This window comes from Cibotium barometz, chromosome 53 (assembly GCF_041138505.1).
Source record: "Cibotium barometz isolate CiBa-2024 chromosome 53, ASM4113850v1, whole genome shotgun sequence".
Classification (NCBI taxonomy): domain Eukaryota; kingdom Viridiplantae; phylum Streptophyta; class Polypodiopsida; order Cyatheales; family Cibotiaceae; genus Cibotium; species Cibotium barometz.
The window spans coordinates 34,812,360-34,829,228 of NC_141098.1; the positions used below are offsets into that span (position 1 = coordinate 34,812,360).

Genomic DNA, 16,869 nt, shown 5'->3' on the forward strand with positions numbered 1-16,869 from the left:
AGTGCGGCAACTGATTTTCTTGCCAGGCAACATTGATCATTTGCAAGAGGACTTCTTTCAAATCATCCCAAAAAGAAATATAAAATTCCACCGAAAGGCCATCCCAGCCAGGGGACTTGTATTTGCTGAGGTGGAACAATGCATTATCAAGTTCTGTGTCAGTAAAAGGTCTCTCCAAGGTAAGAGCTTCATCCATTTCCACTATTCCAGAAACATATTGGAGAAATTCAGTCCTAGCCTCAGTCATTTGATTTGATGGGGAACCAGGAGCGGAGAATAATTTCTGGAAATAATTCTGGCATTCATCTTGGAGATCAGAGAAAGAGTGCGTCCAAGAGCCACCTTACCCTTAGGCATGAGTTTTTCTTTCGAGTAGCATGCAAGCCCTGAAAAAAGGCTTTTGATGAGCAGCCCTTATCCATGAGGGGCTTCATTCTTGCCCTAATCTGCCATTTGTGCAATTTCCTCTGATCATTAACCGTCAATTTAAACTGAGCATGTGAAAGGGAATCCTTTTCTGAATCAGAGAGAGGCCTTAACTGAGAAAATTCAGTCAATTGTTGTGCTGTCCTTTTTGCCCATTTAACCTCATTCCTCCATTTAGTCATATGCCAGTTGCCATACTCCCTAATGACATTTTGCATACGAGAGACAAAGCTGTCCCAAGCATAATTCATGTCCTCCTGGGCATGCAAAGGCAAGTAATGAATTGCAAGTCTGATCATTTGCTGGAAATAGTGATGTCGGAAATAAGCCTGATTAACATGCAATAATCTACTGGAGAGGGGTGGCAAATCATCCAGAGGCATGCCAAGCTGCAATTCATCCACAATGGGGCATGATCTGACAAGCCCAATGAGAAATCTATAAGGAGATGAGGGCTAAAATCTGCAAATTGTTGAGGGTAAAACAAATACCATCTGTCAAGCCTTGCCCAGTATGTAGTAAGTGCATTATGATGAAAAGTATATCCAGGCACTGACCCTTGGAGAAGCACCCATAAACATACACATACACATACATGTGTATTATACATATACATATACATATATGTATACATAAACATATACTTAGATACATGCATATCATCACAATGCTTTTACAGAATATTGGGCCAGGCTTGATAGATGGTATTTTATTCATGCTCAGCAATATGATGATTATACATGTCAAATGTGGACTGATTATTCTCAACAACTATCTGATCATACTCCACTCTGGCTCAACCTTTCTTTTGGTATGCCTCTGGATGACATTCAGCTCTCTTTAGTCAGACATTTGCAGGTTAATCAATTATATCTTTCTCATGAAAAATTCCAGCAAATGATCAGATTGGCTTGTAAGCCATTGTTATCTCATGCTCAGGAGGATCTGGATTTTGCTTGGAACTCTTTTGTACATCGTATTCAAAATGTCATTAAGGAATATGGAAGATGGTACATGGCAGAAACCAGACAGCATATCCAGTGGGCAAAATCATACAAGCAGTCCTTGGTACAGATTAGCCATCAAAGGTCTCTTTCTGCTTCTGAACAGAATTCATTGTCTTGTGCTTCTTACATAATTGATGCTAATGATAAACGCAAGCTTTCCAAATGGCAGACAAGGGCCAGAGTTAAACCTATGCTAGATAAGGGCTGCTCCTCGAAATCTTTCTTTCGAAACTTACACACGTATAGACAAAGTCAATCTATCATGAGAGTCAGGAAACCGGATGGTCTTTGGACCCAGACTTTATCGCAGCTAGAAAAACAATGTCTGGATCATTTTCGGCTTCTTTTTTTTTCTACATGCATATACACACACATACACACGTGTGTACATGTATATGTGTGTGTGTACGTACACATCCATGCATTAATATGCATACATATAGGTATATTTCACACATACACATACATACACACATATCTGTGCACGTGTGTCTGTGTGGGTGAATGGATGGATATTAGACTTTTGACATAAGAATTTTTTTTCCTTCAGGGTCTGTAGTGATAAAGAACTGTTCAGGGAAATGGCAGAATGCGAAACCGGATGTGGAGGAAGGGGAATTGGCACAGTTTTTAGTAATGGAGCGTGATGCATTTGGCAATACAGTCTGCAGAAATGTATCGAAAGGGGAAAAGCAGCTGGTGTTCCAGGCAAGGGTGATGAGCCTTGAGGAGGTGCGTGTCTTGGAATTAGAGTTCAAGCCACTCAAAGGTGAAGATGATGGGATAGTATGTGGCCAGCTGGTCACATTTTTAGTATTTAACAATCTGGGCCATTTTCGCCTCGAGATCAAGAGCGCTAACCAAAGTATCTATGGGTCACCGTACCCTTTCAATGTTGTTGAAGGTACATTTATTTGGAGGATAAAAGTTGGCATGATAATACTTAAGCGCACAGTTGTTTAGAGTTATGAATGATAAAGAACATCAACGTGACACACACTTTTTTTTTTTTTTTTGGGTGGTGAAACCACTATTTTATCGTACAATGGAGAACCCTCAAAGCGAGAGGCTCTCATTAAAGTACATCTAAAAATAGTGGAAAAACACATCGTAGTTCTGCTGATCAATCTGCTGTAGCTCAAAACTATCATGCAATGTTTGACATAATGATCGACAGAAGTAAATATACTTGGCGATCCGAGGTTGAGCAAACACCTCACAATTACGATCCAACCATATTCACACACACACACACACACACACACACGGATTTCTGTAGAACTTAATCAACATCAATGGAATCTTTTAACAGGACCGGTTAGCAGCTCTTTGAGCTCATTTGAAGGGCCAGGACTGGAGGTATCCAAGGCTGGCAATCCCACCTACTACATTATGAGGCTTCGTGACGACAAGGGGGCACCAAAAGGCTCACATCTGAGCTCGCTAAATGTCCAAATTTTCAAATTTGGTGGCATCTTACAAATCAAGCCTGTCGTTAATGTTGTTCCCAACAACCTTGGTGTCTTTAATGTTAGCTATCTGCCTATCATTTCGGGGATTTATGTTATCTTGACAAGATGGATAGCAGTTCAACTTGGTGGCACTCGCTACATGACAGTGAATCCTGGTATTTATCTTAGCAGAAAATCAAGTTTGTTTTGATTATATAGAGCTGCCAAAAAATTGATCAATGGAATTTTTTTTGGGGAGGTTGCATTCTTTTGGAAATCCTTTTTTCAGAAACATCGTGTACAAATATGTACGGATATGTATGTACATGAACATGTATATAAGTAAATATGTATATATTCTTCAAACCTTGCATGAGGTTGGAACCCTTCTTCAGAAACAGATTATACAAATATGTTAGAGGGGGAGAGAAAGAAAGAAAGTAATATTAACGTCTACAAAAGACCCCAAGGGTCTAGGAGACCATGAATGGTACAATGATACCATGCCACATGGGTATTGAGCCATGGAAAAAGTGCGAAAGAAAATGAAAAACAACTATCACTAGTGTATATACATGTGATATTAGCATGAGGTAAATTAGCCATGGCCAACTAATGGTAATGCCCGCCTCAACCGATACCAATCTGATGGCCAATAGAATATCAGGCCTATGTGATGGAAGCATGTCATGGAATCGAAGTGCTTCCTAGAGGTGGAGGGTCATGGTGCTCTAGTTCAGGGGCCTCTAGCCCACAAAATAGATCAAGCTCTATCATTGAGGACCCCTCTAGGGCGTAGGGCTGGACCACTCTGTCATGTCCCTCTGAGAAGTATCATGTTGGGTCTACCTCTCAGTATGTTGTCGCAGTGCTACATCCTTATGACGTCTCATCTCCAGCAAGTACATGCCCAATCATACTGCATGTGGACCAAATCCCTCTCAGAAAAGGCAATGGAATCTCCCCCGTATCTCACAGTAGGCTGGGCAGCTAAGCATGTAGTACGCCTCATCCGGCAACTGTGTTTGGTAACGCATGTCCCCAGAGAGTTTTTTTTTTTTTTTGAATTGGCCTTTGGCCCAAGATCCTCCCATAGTTACCAAATTTCACTGTCCGTAGACAGCCACCTGTAGGCGCTTATTTATCCACCCGTAGGCGATGCCGCCGGGGAAGCACCAAGGGGAGTTTTGAACCCAGGACCTCTTGGTCCTAGGCAAACACCACCACTAGAGCTATCACCTCGTTGGCTGTCCCCAGAGAGTTTAGCTGGTGCCGCAGAACTCGGTTAACCACTACCTCTCACAAGTGATCATGCCCCAAATCATGTCATGTAGGAGCTAGAGCTCACACAAGCAACAAGATTAGTACCAAAAAAAGGGGTGCATGCTAGCTCACCTCCCAACCGTAGGTTTGTGGCTGCAAATCACCCCTAAGTCAAAGGCTAAGGCTCACTCCCATCTGTCAAGTCCATGGCAGGAGTCTTTGGTCTAGGCTCACAACCATTGACAACAACTGTCAACAATGTCAATAATAAACCGACAAGTCACTTATAGAGTGATTACTGCTGCTATAAATAACGAAGTAGTCATAAATAGGCAGTAACTATGGTTTTACTAATAATCCACCTTAGCCACTTGTATCAACTTGCTTTCCCTAATCCTAGGGCTCCCCTAACCTTGTCAAATTAGGCCACTAATCCCAAGGATTAGTGTTAGGTACATAATAGTCCGTAATGCTAGGCTCCTTTTACTTGGACAGATTCACAGGACTCCTACACTTATGCTTGTAGCCACCCTCATTGCCTGTGGTCGGGGCACCCAAGCGCGTGAACCCCCAAGATCGGGCATCCCAAAGTTCGTGAACCCAAGGTGCCCACAAGGCCAACCACGAGCCACAACGTGGGAATCGCCGACGAACCACTTCTAAGTTTGGCTACCCACTTGACTGACAAAGCGGTGCCCACATACTCGTCGGCGCCTCTCACCCACTCCAACGGCATCTGTCACCTGCTTGTGCTCGGGGCTCTCACCTACTCCAAAGGCATCTGTCAGTGACCACTTTTAGCACCTCGCTCATGATAGCCCAAGGGGCACATCCATTGTATATAAAGAGCCTGTTGTACCGAGCGAGGATCCCCAATGCAATACATGGTCTTGTGATGTCCCAACTATTGCCTAGTTCTATCTTGTCTGTGTGTATGTCACTTAGGTAGCTCTTGTGTAGTGTTCCGTTCTTTCAGAAAAAAAAAATAAATTTAGAAAGTAGACTTCTATTAAGTATTAAAAAATTTTACAAAATGGAGATTTCACACCAAGAAAGGTGGAGATCTCAACCAATCAGGAGCCCTGTGCTACCAATAGGGTCCCGAATGAGAGGACGTGAAAAAGATACGAATGTCCCACTCTCTCATAAACTGGCCGCGCTTCCTCTCCGCAGCCCTCGAAGATCCCTGGATTCTGGCCCAGGTAGCCATGATGGTGTGAATAATATCACTCCAAATCGTGCAAAGACACTGAGAAAAAAAACGGGAGTACCCTCAATAGCCTCGGTGCATCTAGCCTTTCAGATATTCCAGGCTGAGATGCTAGCAATAATCTCTCAAGAACTGTCTAACCTCTGTGCCGGAGGGACAAAGTGTGAAAGTAGCAAATCCTGAAGACAACACTGCCGAGCAACTCCTTGCCTAACCATTAGGCCAAGCTCCTGTCAGTCCCCTCGAATCTCAGCTGTGGCCCAGACTCTGTCAACCAAATGATAGAACCAAAAGAAATGATAGCAAAGTGTGAAAGTAGCAAATCCTGAAGACAACACTGCCGAGCAACTCCTTGCCTAACCATTAGGCCAAGCTCCTGTCAGTCCCCTCGAATCTCAGCTGTGGCCCAGACTCTGTCAACCAAATGATAGAACCAAAAGAAATGATAGCATCCCTCTTAATCCTACCAAAGAGGTGAGCAATCGCAGACCAAACCCTCTCTACTTCCCTGCATTCCCATAAACAATGGTAAACTGTCTCCGAAACTCCTGCACATCTAGGGCATGCTGGGCAAGCACCAGTAACTGACCTCCACTGATTGGTGGCCAAACCACCATGAAGAGAAACCCAGATAAAGGAGGAAATCTGTGGCTTCCTATAAGAATGCCACAATCTCCGCCAAAAAACCCTCTGAATGTCAGTCGAAATGCCGTAAGATTCTCAATGGGGTCTAAGAGTAGGGACACTCTGAATGTGTCCCAAGATAAGATGCATGGCATTCCGCACCGTATTACTGAAAAAAGGCATGCTTTTCAAGGGGTTACAAGCATCCTTCCACACCCACTCACCGGGGTCTCAATGCAAATGTCTAATAGGGCAGCCACCATACAACCAAAGGCTAACGCTCTCTGTGATCATCCCAGGGGGGGGGTGGGGTCAACAAAAACGTGCTTCCCTAACCTGCCAACAACTCTGAGTGGACGAATCTAGGGGCCCTCAATAAGGTCCTGCACGTCACATCTCTCCAACTGCCATCCATCCTGTACAGAAAAGAAGACCGGTACATCATCCTCCCTAGGCAAGGGATGACCATAACCTGAAGAGGAACACCTGTCCCAGAAAAAACCCCAAACCAAGAATGATGACGGTCTTCCAAGAAAGATCCAATAATCCAGTGGTTGGGAATGGCTGCGTCAATCTGTGCAATCCTCTGACTAGAGCCTCTCAAGTGCTGCGTGAGATCCAATCTCTGTACCTCGGTGAGGCTTTGAAACCTCTTCCAAGCCAACATTGTGGGGCAAAACGTCTCCCAGCTAGCCCAAAGAATATGCATAGCTGCAGGGGATGTGTACCAGAAAACTCCTCATGTAGTCCCAGACCCGTAGGAGGGACCTAACCAAGGGGGGATGAAGGGGAGCGGTGAACTGCATCGGAAAAAATAAAGCGTGAGCTAAGAGTCAGTCACCTCCGCAAACAGGGACACACTTCATGATCTGCTACATGAGGAAGTCCTTCCACGGCTTTGAGCCTGGAAGAAAGCCCCTAACAACCAGCTTACACAGCAAAGCCTTACATTGCACCTCAGGGTCAATGATATTCAATCCCCCTTCCTGCTTGGGCTTGATAAGGGTTTCCCAAGAAACTCTAGCCCTAGTGTGTGCATTTCCATCAAGCCCTGACCAAAGAAAGTTCGGAATAAGGCGACGAAGCTGTCCAATGCAGCCCTTATGAAAAATCCAGCACGAAGCGATAAACCAAGTCGTGGCTAGCAAAACTTGGTTAACCACCAAAGCTCTAGAGGCCAAGTCGAGCTTCCTCCTACTGCAGTGATGGAGTTTGCTTTTAATGCTTAAGAGCACAGGAGCAAACTGTTGTGCAGGGGAGGTGTCAACGCCCACTTGATAACCAAGGTATCTAGCAGAGCATCCTCTCTCAATCCAAGTAAAACTAACATCTGTACCCCAATCTGCAAGAGGAGAATCACTGATCCAAAAACCAACTGACTTATGCCAATTGATAGTAGCTCCTGCTGCCAAACAAAAGGCCTCCAAGGCTGTCTGGAAAGCACATAAACAAGCATGTGAAGCCTCAAGGAACAACGCCGTATCATCTGCTAACTCAGAGTCCAAAAACTCTTCCTCCGTATATAAAGGCAGCCTGAGACCCACAACACCAGGGGCAGCCCGAAGAAACTTGCTCATAGCCTCAGCTACAATATAGGTACAGTAAAGGGGCGAGGGGACAACCCTGCCTGACTGAACGGGAAATCTGAAAACGCTCACCACGCCCCCCACAGGCTAAAACAGTGCTATGAGCCTCCTTGTATAGGCAAGACACACCTCTGATCCAGTTTTGGGAAAACCCCATGTGTGCCATAGTGCCCTCCCAAAAATCCCACTCCACTCTGTCATAAGCTTTTTCAAAATCAAGCAAAAGAATAGCAAGAGGCCGCTGACTAGCCTTTGCCCACTCGACAGCTTCCCAGAAAGAAAAAATGTTATCAAATATACTCCTTCCTTGGAGGAACCCATTCTGGGTATCATGGATACTCCTTTGCAGAATCGGCTGCAACCTTATACTCAAGGCTTTAGCTAAGATTTTTGAAGCAATATCCCTCACCTTATCAGGCTCAATTTGAACCTCACCCTGCGAATCCTGCAAGTACCTCACAGAGTGCCTGCTATGGGAAGGCCTGTGCGCTGAAAAAAACTCTTTGTTGCATCTGTCACCCATCTGATTCCAAAAGGCCTCGTTCGCATGAAAGGTGAACTCAGCCCTCCTGTTCATGGCCAACTGCAGCTCTGCTCTACCTGTGGTCAAGAGGTCTGTAATCCAAGTGGCGTGTGGATACTTTTCATGTTCCCTCTGAAGAGTAGCAATCCTACGCCTAATAGCTCTCTCCTTGTCCAGAACCTCCTGCTTCTTAGACAAGGCAATGCTATGATAATGATGGCTGGTCCTCTGAAGAGCTAGCGCAATATTATGACGAGGATCAGGACTGTCACAAGATCTCCATATCTCTCTGATCTCAAGGGAAATGTCAGCATCTAGATAAAGAGAGTCAGGGATATGGATACGGGGAGAGGCCGAGCGAGCCCCAGGCTCCCTAAGACACAAAACGATGGGGCAATGATCGGATTTGGTGGTGCGAGGCATAATAGCAATGGTGCCTCCTCTGTCCAAGGACCAATCATCCACATTAAACCTGTCCAGACATGCAAAGATGCTCTCATCCATGCTCCTGCGGTTATGCCAAGAGAAAGATAAGGAATTTGGCCTTCTCTGGAAGTCATCCTCAGTCCAGCAATCCCTGCCACAAAAGGAAAGCGTGAACCTCTCCCATGAGGCTCGCTCCAAAGGGTGTAAACCCCCTTCGCGTCTACCCTTCTTGTCAGAAGGTTGCTCAACCATATTAAAATCTCCTCCCACTATCCAATGATCAACCTGGGGAATGACATTTGTAACGGTGTCCCAAAAGGCCACCCTTTCACCTCTCACGTTAGGTGCATAGATATTCAAAATTTCCAATTTCTGACCTTCATGCATGATCAAGATCCACTGCGCTCTAGCAGGGATGATAACACCGTGCTCAATAACATGAGGTATAATAGATGCTGCCACTGAAATACAAACACCCCCTCTAGTCCCAACTGCCGAGGACCAAAAGATGCAAAGGCAGTCCCGATGGCCTCTAACATAGGCCAATATGTGCGCGGAAGACGTGGAAATCTGAGAGTTATCGGGAAGCGGTTCCGGTCTTCCTCAACAGGGTCAAAATAGCTGGAGTAGGGAAGAAAGAATATCTTCCTCGGGCCCAATGGCAAAGGATTGCCCTTCAAAACCTCTAGTGTTGCGTCCTCTGAATCAAAATCCACTTGGAGGAAACCTCTTCCAAGCAACCTGACATCTCGAAAGTGTAGAGCGAGGTCGGAGGGTAGAGCCGCCAGGACCCAATCCCGAGCCTGGAGAAGGGACGGGTGAGATCCAAAGATTGTGGCAATGATGGTCGTTTTGGAGTCTTTCTCTATTTCGGCGTAGAGGGCCGCGAGCTCGGCTTCGGAGAAAACAATGGTTCTCCTGGCCGAGGGAAAATGATTAGGCATGATGATAATCGAAGAAAAAGGTCGACTAGAACCCGGATGAGGAGCAATCCGAACCAAGGGGAAGAGGAAGGCGTTGAGGTGGAGGAAAGGAAAGGAGGGTGGAAAAGGGAATAGCAAAAAGGAAAAGGAAAGCAAGGGGAGAGGCTGATATTTTAAAGGCAAAGAGGGGTGGGGGAGGGGCAGCACAACAACGCTGCGCTGAGGAAGGATGGGAGGCGATTAGAGGAGGGGAGGCGAAACGAAGAACAGGAGGGCTAGGGCGGGCAAAGGCAAGGAGGGGAGGCGGAGGAGGAAAGGGTGCGAGGCAGGAAGAGAAGCGAAATGGCGCAGTGAAGGAAAAAACGAGGAAGAAGGAGGGGGCAGCGATGAGGGGAAAGGTGGTCATAACATAAGATGTTGCATTCAAACATCTTCATTCAAACAAAACATACCTTCACACCCCAAAGAGACCACAACTTATGCAATATAGGGTATACTTGCAGAAAGGATGACCTAGCATTGTGTTGTGGTGGTAGTTCTGGGGGATGGAAAGGACTTCCTATCTTGTATTTCTCTTTGCTACGAAAATGACAAAAACAATGCGATATGACACATACTTTCCGGTAGAATGCCCTCCCTCGCATTATTGTGGTAGTTTTTGTAGATAGATCCAAATACACGAAAACAAGAAACGACCACAACAACATGATGGAGGTCATCCTCTGACCAAGATTGGTTTGTATTGTGTTGCTGTGGTCATTTACCAAAACATAAGATTTTGCATTCAAACAAAACATACCTTCACACCCCAAAGAGACCACAATAGTGTGATACTATAGAGTATAACTGTTGCTAGGATGACCTCCTAACGTGTTGTTGTGGTCGTTTTGGTGGATACAATGTTTTCTGAGCTACCTACATTAGACGAGCACCTATGCTAAGGTCGTATCTCAGAGAAGCACGAAAATATCTAACACATACCTTCCACCCCTCATGCCCACTCCACTATCTCCTACACATGCCACCCTTGCTGTTACCCCCGCTTCCCGCCCCCTTGCTTCCCGTAATCGTCCCATCTTATGCTACCGTTGTGGGGAGTACGGTCACTACCATGGTCGATGTCCTCATCCAGAAGGGACACCCCCATGCCGTCACTGCCCTGAGGCCAAGGATCACTACACCCGGGACTGCCCGAAGCAATGAGCTAGTGCCTCCCTTGACTTCACCCCCCCGGCGCCAGCTGCCACTCACTTAGTCTCTGTGGGAAGTGCTGCAGACACCCCTTCCTTGGCGCCAGTTCACCCATCCTTCACCTTGGCAGTGTCCCCTCACCCAAACAACCCACCACCCTCATCTCATGTGGAGCACCCCACCACAGGTGTGGTCACTCGCGCTCAAAGGCGGGCCCTTGGAGAACCAGAACCATCAACGGAGCAAGGTGAAGTCCCCTCTCACATCTTTCATAATGTGGTAGACCACGCCTTTCTGCAAACTATCAAAGACCTTCAGGAGGCTCCACCCATGTTCCCTACTGGGCATGCTAATGTGACTCCCCACCCTGCACCTTGAACAACTTCCCTGGCCGACCTCCTCAAGGAGAGCAAGGTGGGAATGTCACTCTACCAACTGCTCCAATTTAGCCCGGATGCCCGAATGCAATTGGATTTGCTACTGCACCAACTAGAGTTGGGGTCAAACCTTCCAAGTGGCGAGCCACAGATTCGGGGTGGCTTGCAAGCTGCAAAATGTTTGGGCATCACTCATGCAATCAGCTCCCTCACCGATTTCAAGAGCCCTCGCCTCACAGTACAAATCAATGGTACCCCTCTCTTTGGAGCCATTGTGGATGGTGGATCTGGAGTAAATCTGATGCCAGAGTTCACTATCAAAGCCACTGGTTTGCAGATCACCAGACCAGCCAACTTCCATGTCCGGATGGCAGACCAGCGTGAGGTGACAGCTCTGGGGCTCGTGGAGGGAGTACCAATCCAAATTCAAGATGCTATCTTCTCTCTAGCTTTTGTGGTCATCCGTCTTCCCGAAGTCAAAGGGGCATACTCCTTATTGATTGGCTGGCCATGGCTGCTAGGTGCCGGTGTGCTGCAGGACTGGGGGACCGATAGGTTGTTGATCCCTCAGTCCCAGGGCCAAAAAGAGCTCAAACTTGAACAAGGTCCAGACCAGGCCGTGCGGGGTGTGGTGGTTGCACCCACGCCAATGGAGGAAGGCATAGTGCCTTACGGGGACGACTCAGAGCTCCTGGACTGGCTCCAGGCTGCAGGGGATCTTTCTTGCTACATGGTGGACATCACGGAGGTTAATGATGCTTCCACCCCTTAGCACCTCACGATCAAACACTTTGAGGCGATTAGCTTGGGAGAGCCTGTCACTGATAGAAGGCGTGGCAAGCACTCCACCTCCATCATATCTGAACCATCGCCACCACCAAGGGATCAGCCACAACAAAGGCGCACTCAAATCGACGCATAACCAAACCCATCTCGGGCCAGCCCAAGGTCACAACCATCATGGATCCCCCAATCCGTGTAGAGGAACTACCCCCATCTTGGACCAAGGAGCAGTTTGGTGACTTTAACCAACACATGACCCCGGCATCCTTTCTAACTCCGCGGCCACTGGAGAGCCTCTCCCACTTCCTTCATGTCAGGACCCAGTCAAGGAGTTCAACCTAGGCACCCTTGAGGATCCGCATCCCATTCTACTGGCTTCCTCGTTATGGGATCACCCTTCTTTACTCGACCAGGCCAGCACTTTTTTCCACTCTCACAAGGATGTATTCGCCTGGACCTACCAGGATCTGGACGACATGCCAGCCGACATAGGCGTGCACACCATCCCTCTCCAGGAGGGTACCTGACCAGTCCGGGGTTGCGCCTACAAACTCAACCCCAAGTATGCAGAAGCTGTGAAGGTGGAACTCAAGAAAATGGAGGCCGCTCGCATCATTGCTCCGGTGGAACACACGGAGTGGCTCTCCCCCATGGTGATCACCCCCAAGAAGAAGAATAACAAAATCGGGTCTGTGTTGACTTCCGTGCTCTCAACAAGGCCACAATCAGAGATGGATTCCCCATCCCCTTCATGGACAGGGTGCTGGAAGATGTAGCTGGTCACGCTCTATACAGTTTCATGGTTGGTTTCAGTGGCTACAACCAGGTAGCCATCCATCCAGATGACCGGTCCAAAACAACATTTGTCACCCAATGGGGCACCTACCTCTACAACAAAATGCCATTTGGGTTGTGCAATGGTCCGGCCACCTTCCAACGCATCGTCACCAACATCGTTCAGGAATTTCTCACCAGCTTCCTCAGAGCAATCGTGGATGACTTCTCCAACTTCACCGGCACACATCTTGCAACGTGTCTGGAAGCCTTTGCCGACCATCTCCACCAACTAGCCTTAGTCTTTGGTAAGTGTCGCTCCTCTCATCTCTGTCTCAACCCCTTGAAATGTCACTTCTTAGTTGTAGAAGGCACCCTTTTGGGCCACAGTCTCTCCGCCCAAGGCCTCGCCCTAGATCTCGACAAGATAGTTGCCGTCTTGAGATTACCCCCTCCCTTCACTCCTAAGGGCACTCAGGTCTTTGTTGGGCACACTGGCTATCACCGTCGCTTCATCCGTATGTATGCCAACATTGCCCTACCCCTCACCCGCCTTGTTAGTCCCACCACCCCATTCCTTTGGTCCACCTTTGAGTCCTCCACTTTCTCATATCTTAAGCATTGTCTCACACAAGCACTCATCCTCATACCTCCCAATTGGTCCATCATATTTCACGTGCATACAGATGCCAACCTCACTGCCGTGGGTGCAGTGCTAGCCCAACCCAGTGAGAAGTACCAGATTGACTGGCCCATCTACTATGCTAGTCGCCTCCTCAACACTACAGAAAGAAACTACACCACCACCGAAAGGGAGGCTTTGGCCATGGTGTATACCCCTCAAAAGTTTCGCCACTACTTACTGGGCATGCACTTCATAGTCATCGCCGATCATCATGTCCTCAAGTACCTCCTCAACAAACCCCAGGTGGCGGGCCGAGTGTGGAGATGGCTCCTCTTATTCCAAGAGTTCGACTTTGAAATCCTTCTACGGCCAGGCAAACACCACGTGATGGCGGATCCTCTCTCCTGCATTGACTCCGGCGAGCTCGCCACCCCTGCAGGTAGCCATGATGATCTACCTGATAGTGTGCTTTTCAAGGTAGATGCTGCCCCAGCCTGGTATGGGGATGTGGTTGCTCTTTTGTCCACAGGTGAATTTCCTGCCGGTCTCTCCCCCAAGGACAAGCGTCGCCTCTTGCTGAAAAGCTGTCCATTTCAACTGGTGGCTGGCCAACTCTACAAAGCTGGTCAGGATGGCATCCTCCGTCGGTGTGTCAACCCCCACGAGGTCCCTGCGCTTGTGGAGGATGCTCATGACGGTCCATGTAGGTCTCACTATCCTAGTCACACCACTGCTGAACGCCTTTTTCACTCAGGACTCTGGTGGCCCTCCATGTTCAAGGATTGCCAGGTTCATGCGCAATCTTGTGACATTTGTCTAGTAAGCAGGCCAACATACCTCTCCACATCTCCTTGGGATGGTCTCCATTTGAAAAATGGGGACTAGACTTCGTGGGTCCCATTGAACCAATGGCCCACCCCAGTCGATGCAGGTACATCCTTGTGGCCACTAATTATGCCACTAAATGGGCTGAAGCCATAGCCACCAAACACTGCACATCCCAAACAGTAGCAAAATTTTTGTATGAGCACATCTTTGCTCGCGTTGGTTGTCCCTTGGAGATCACCAGCGATCGTGGCACCCACTTTGTCAATGAGCTGATCACCACCCTCCTCACTCAGTATCAGATCTTCCATAGGAAGTCATGTGCCTATTATCCTCGTGTGAACGGTCAAGCCGAAAGCACCAACAAAGTCCTACGTCGACTACTTCGCAAGGCTTGCCACTAACATCCTTGACAATGGCCCGATGCTCTCATTGGTGTACTTTGGGTCTACTGCACAGCCTCCAAGGCCACCACCTTTTTTTTTTTTTTTTCCGGAAAAACGATCCTTCTATTAGTTAATGAGAAAACGCCATAAGGCTACAAAGCTCACCTCGCAAGGAGGGATAAAAAACACACAGTGAACACCTGAGCTCCACCCCCGTGGCTGGCCGCTCTCTGGGGGGGGCTACCTAGTAGTACATGTGGGAGGTGAGAAAAGCCAAACTGGAGGCCTATAGTGCCAAGTGACATCCTCGCCCCTCGCGATGAGGAAAGGGCCAGGCTGCCAAGTGCGGAGGAAAGCCTTGCGGCGACCTCTCATGCGATCCGAGTCGCCCTGAAGTTTCCCCCAGTGTCCTCTCAAGGTGTGAATGATGTCCACCCAGAGGGCCTGTATGACCTCCGCCGGTGGAGTCGCCTGGCGGTCAATGGCCTCCCTGCATCGGGCTCTCCATATGTGCCAAGCCGTCATGCTGCTGATCATCTCCCATCTGTGCCCGACCCCCTCCTGAGGGACTGCCGAAGAGAAGTCTGGTGTCGGAACCACCGCCATCGCCCTGTCAGAGACCTGGATGGTCGCGCTGCCAGGGACGTCCTCATATCCAAGGGCTGGGCCGCTGTCCGTGGCCCAAGCCACCGCACCCCACGTCACCAGCATCTCACCTGGCGAGCCTGCAAAAACCATCCTGAGAGCGTGCTGCCAGACCTGCTGTGCCTGTGGGCAATCCCATAAGCAGTGCCGCTGCGACTCCTGTGCATGGCCGCACCGAGGGCAGGACGCTGGGTGTCTGCCAAAAGCTAGCCAGGCCCCCACAGCCAGTCCTCTATGCGCTGTGAGCCAGAGAAAAAGCGTCACCTTCCGGGGCCGGAAGCTGGCCCAAAGGCGCTGCCAGAAGTCCCTAAGAAAGGCAGGGGAGAGCCCCTGTCGCCGCCAATGCTCGGCCGCCGCCGGGGTGCTCGCTATCCTGTGCCTCTGAATCCGTCGCCCCAGCCTCGCTGTGTACTGAAAAAAGGGGATGCCTGGGCTGGTAGGGGCCGAGTAGGGATCTCGCCAAAACCACTCACCTGGATCCCACTAAAGGCGAATAAGAGGCCTGCTGTCCCAAGCCCATAATCTCCAAGAACAGTCCTCCCCTATCGAGGCCGGTGAGGGGTCTACATGCCACTGTCTCTGATGAAAGCCGACCACCCGCACCCTCTGAAAAGTACAACCCTGGAGCTCATCCAAATCTAGTCGTGTCCTCTGAAGCTGGCCACCCTCTCCCACCTCGAAAGTGAGTGGGGCGACTCTCTCCGCTGTGCCGCAGACCGCTAGAAGGATCTCATGCCGAGTAAAGACGCCCATCCACTGTGGAGGTGGAGGGTCCTGTACTGGGGTCCGCCACTCCCGGGGGATGGCCGCCTCAATGTCCTGTCTCATCAACTCTCTGCCCCTCATCCCACTGAGTCTCCTCTCCTGAGCCTCTAGAGGCAGCTGCTGAAAACATATCCAGTCGTCTAGGGACTGGGCTGGGCCGGAGCTCAACGGGCCCCACGACATGTGAGACCGCGATCCAACCATATGGCCACTGGGAAGTCGAATCAAGGGGTTCCAGATCAATGGCTGCCTCAGGCACTCCTCATCGGTGCCCGGGGGAGACTGGAAGAGTGACGGCCTCAGATGCGCCCAGGCCCTCAGAAGGCTAGCTGCAAAACGCTCCTCGAAACCAAGGCCCACTCCTCTGGATCGCTGCTCTGTAAAGATCCACCTGATGCTGGGGGTCCAGGGGCCGCTAAGAGAAGGAGTGCGGCTGAGCATCCTGGAAACAAGAAACTCCTTCCACGGCTCAGCGCCTGGTAGGAGGCCACGAACTACCAACTTGCCAAGCAAAGCTCGGCTTTGGCAAATAGGATCAACAATGCCCAGGCCGCCTCTCTCCCTCGGCTGAGTGATCACAGCCCATGCCACCTTGGCCCTGGCGGGCCGCCCGTCGCCACCGGACCAAAGAAAGTTCCTGATGAGCCTCTGCACCTGGCCAATGCACGCCCGAGAGAAGGCCCAGCAAGAAGTGATGTACCACATGGTAGCAAGCAGAACCTGGTTGGCCACAACTACTCGGCCAGCCAGAGATAAACGAGCGGTACTCCAATACAGAAGCTTCTTCCGAATGCTCAGAAGAAGGGGGGCTATCTGCTGCTCCGGAGATATGTCAATGCCCACATAGCATCCCAAATAACGCACTGTAGTGCCGGGGGGCAGCCACTGAAAACCATCAACTGGCCTCCAAGTCGGGGGGGGGCATAGAACTGACCCACAACCCACACGACTTGTGCCAGTTGATCAAAGCGCCCGAAGCTCTGCAAAACCTGTCCATGGCTGAGGCGAAGCGGCGGAGGTTCTCCTCTCCTCCCTGAAGATAGACAGCAGTGTCATCCG

At 49.3% G+C, this 16,869-nt stretch overlaps 1 protein-coding gene across 6 annotated transcripts in view; it reads left to right on the top strand.

Annotated features, from left to right (window-relative positions):
- Positions 1-16,869, top strand: part of LOC147608559 (uncharacterized) — a 200,142-nt gene that overhangs the window by 109,741 nt on the left and 73,532 nt on the right. For all 6 annotated transcript variants that reach the window (XR_015264444.1, XR_015264445.1, XM_086788985.1 and 3 more), the window contains exons 10-11: positions 1,984-2,337; positions 2,746-3,060. Coding sequence is in view for 4 of the 6 variants with exons in the window: in XM_086788985.1 (XP_086645111.1) it covers positions 1,984-2,337; positions 2,746-3,060 (669 nt within the window). In the remaining 2 variants the exon portion in view is untranslated. The remainder of the gene's footprint in view (positions 1-1,983; positions 2,338-2,745; positions 3,061-16,869) is intronic.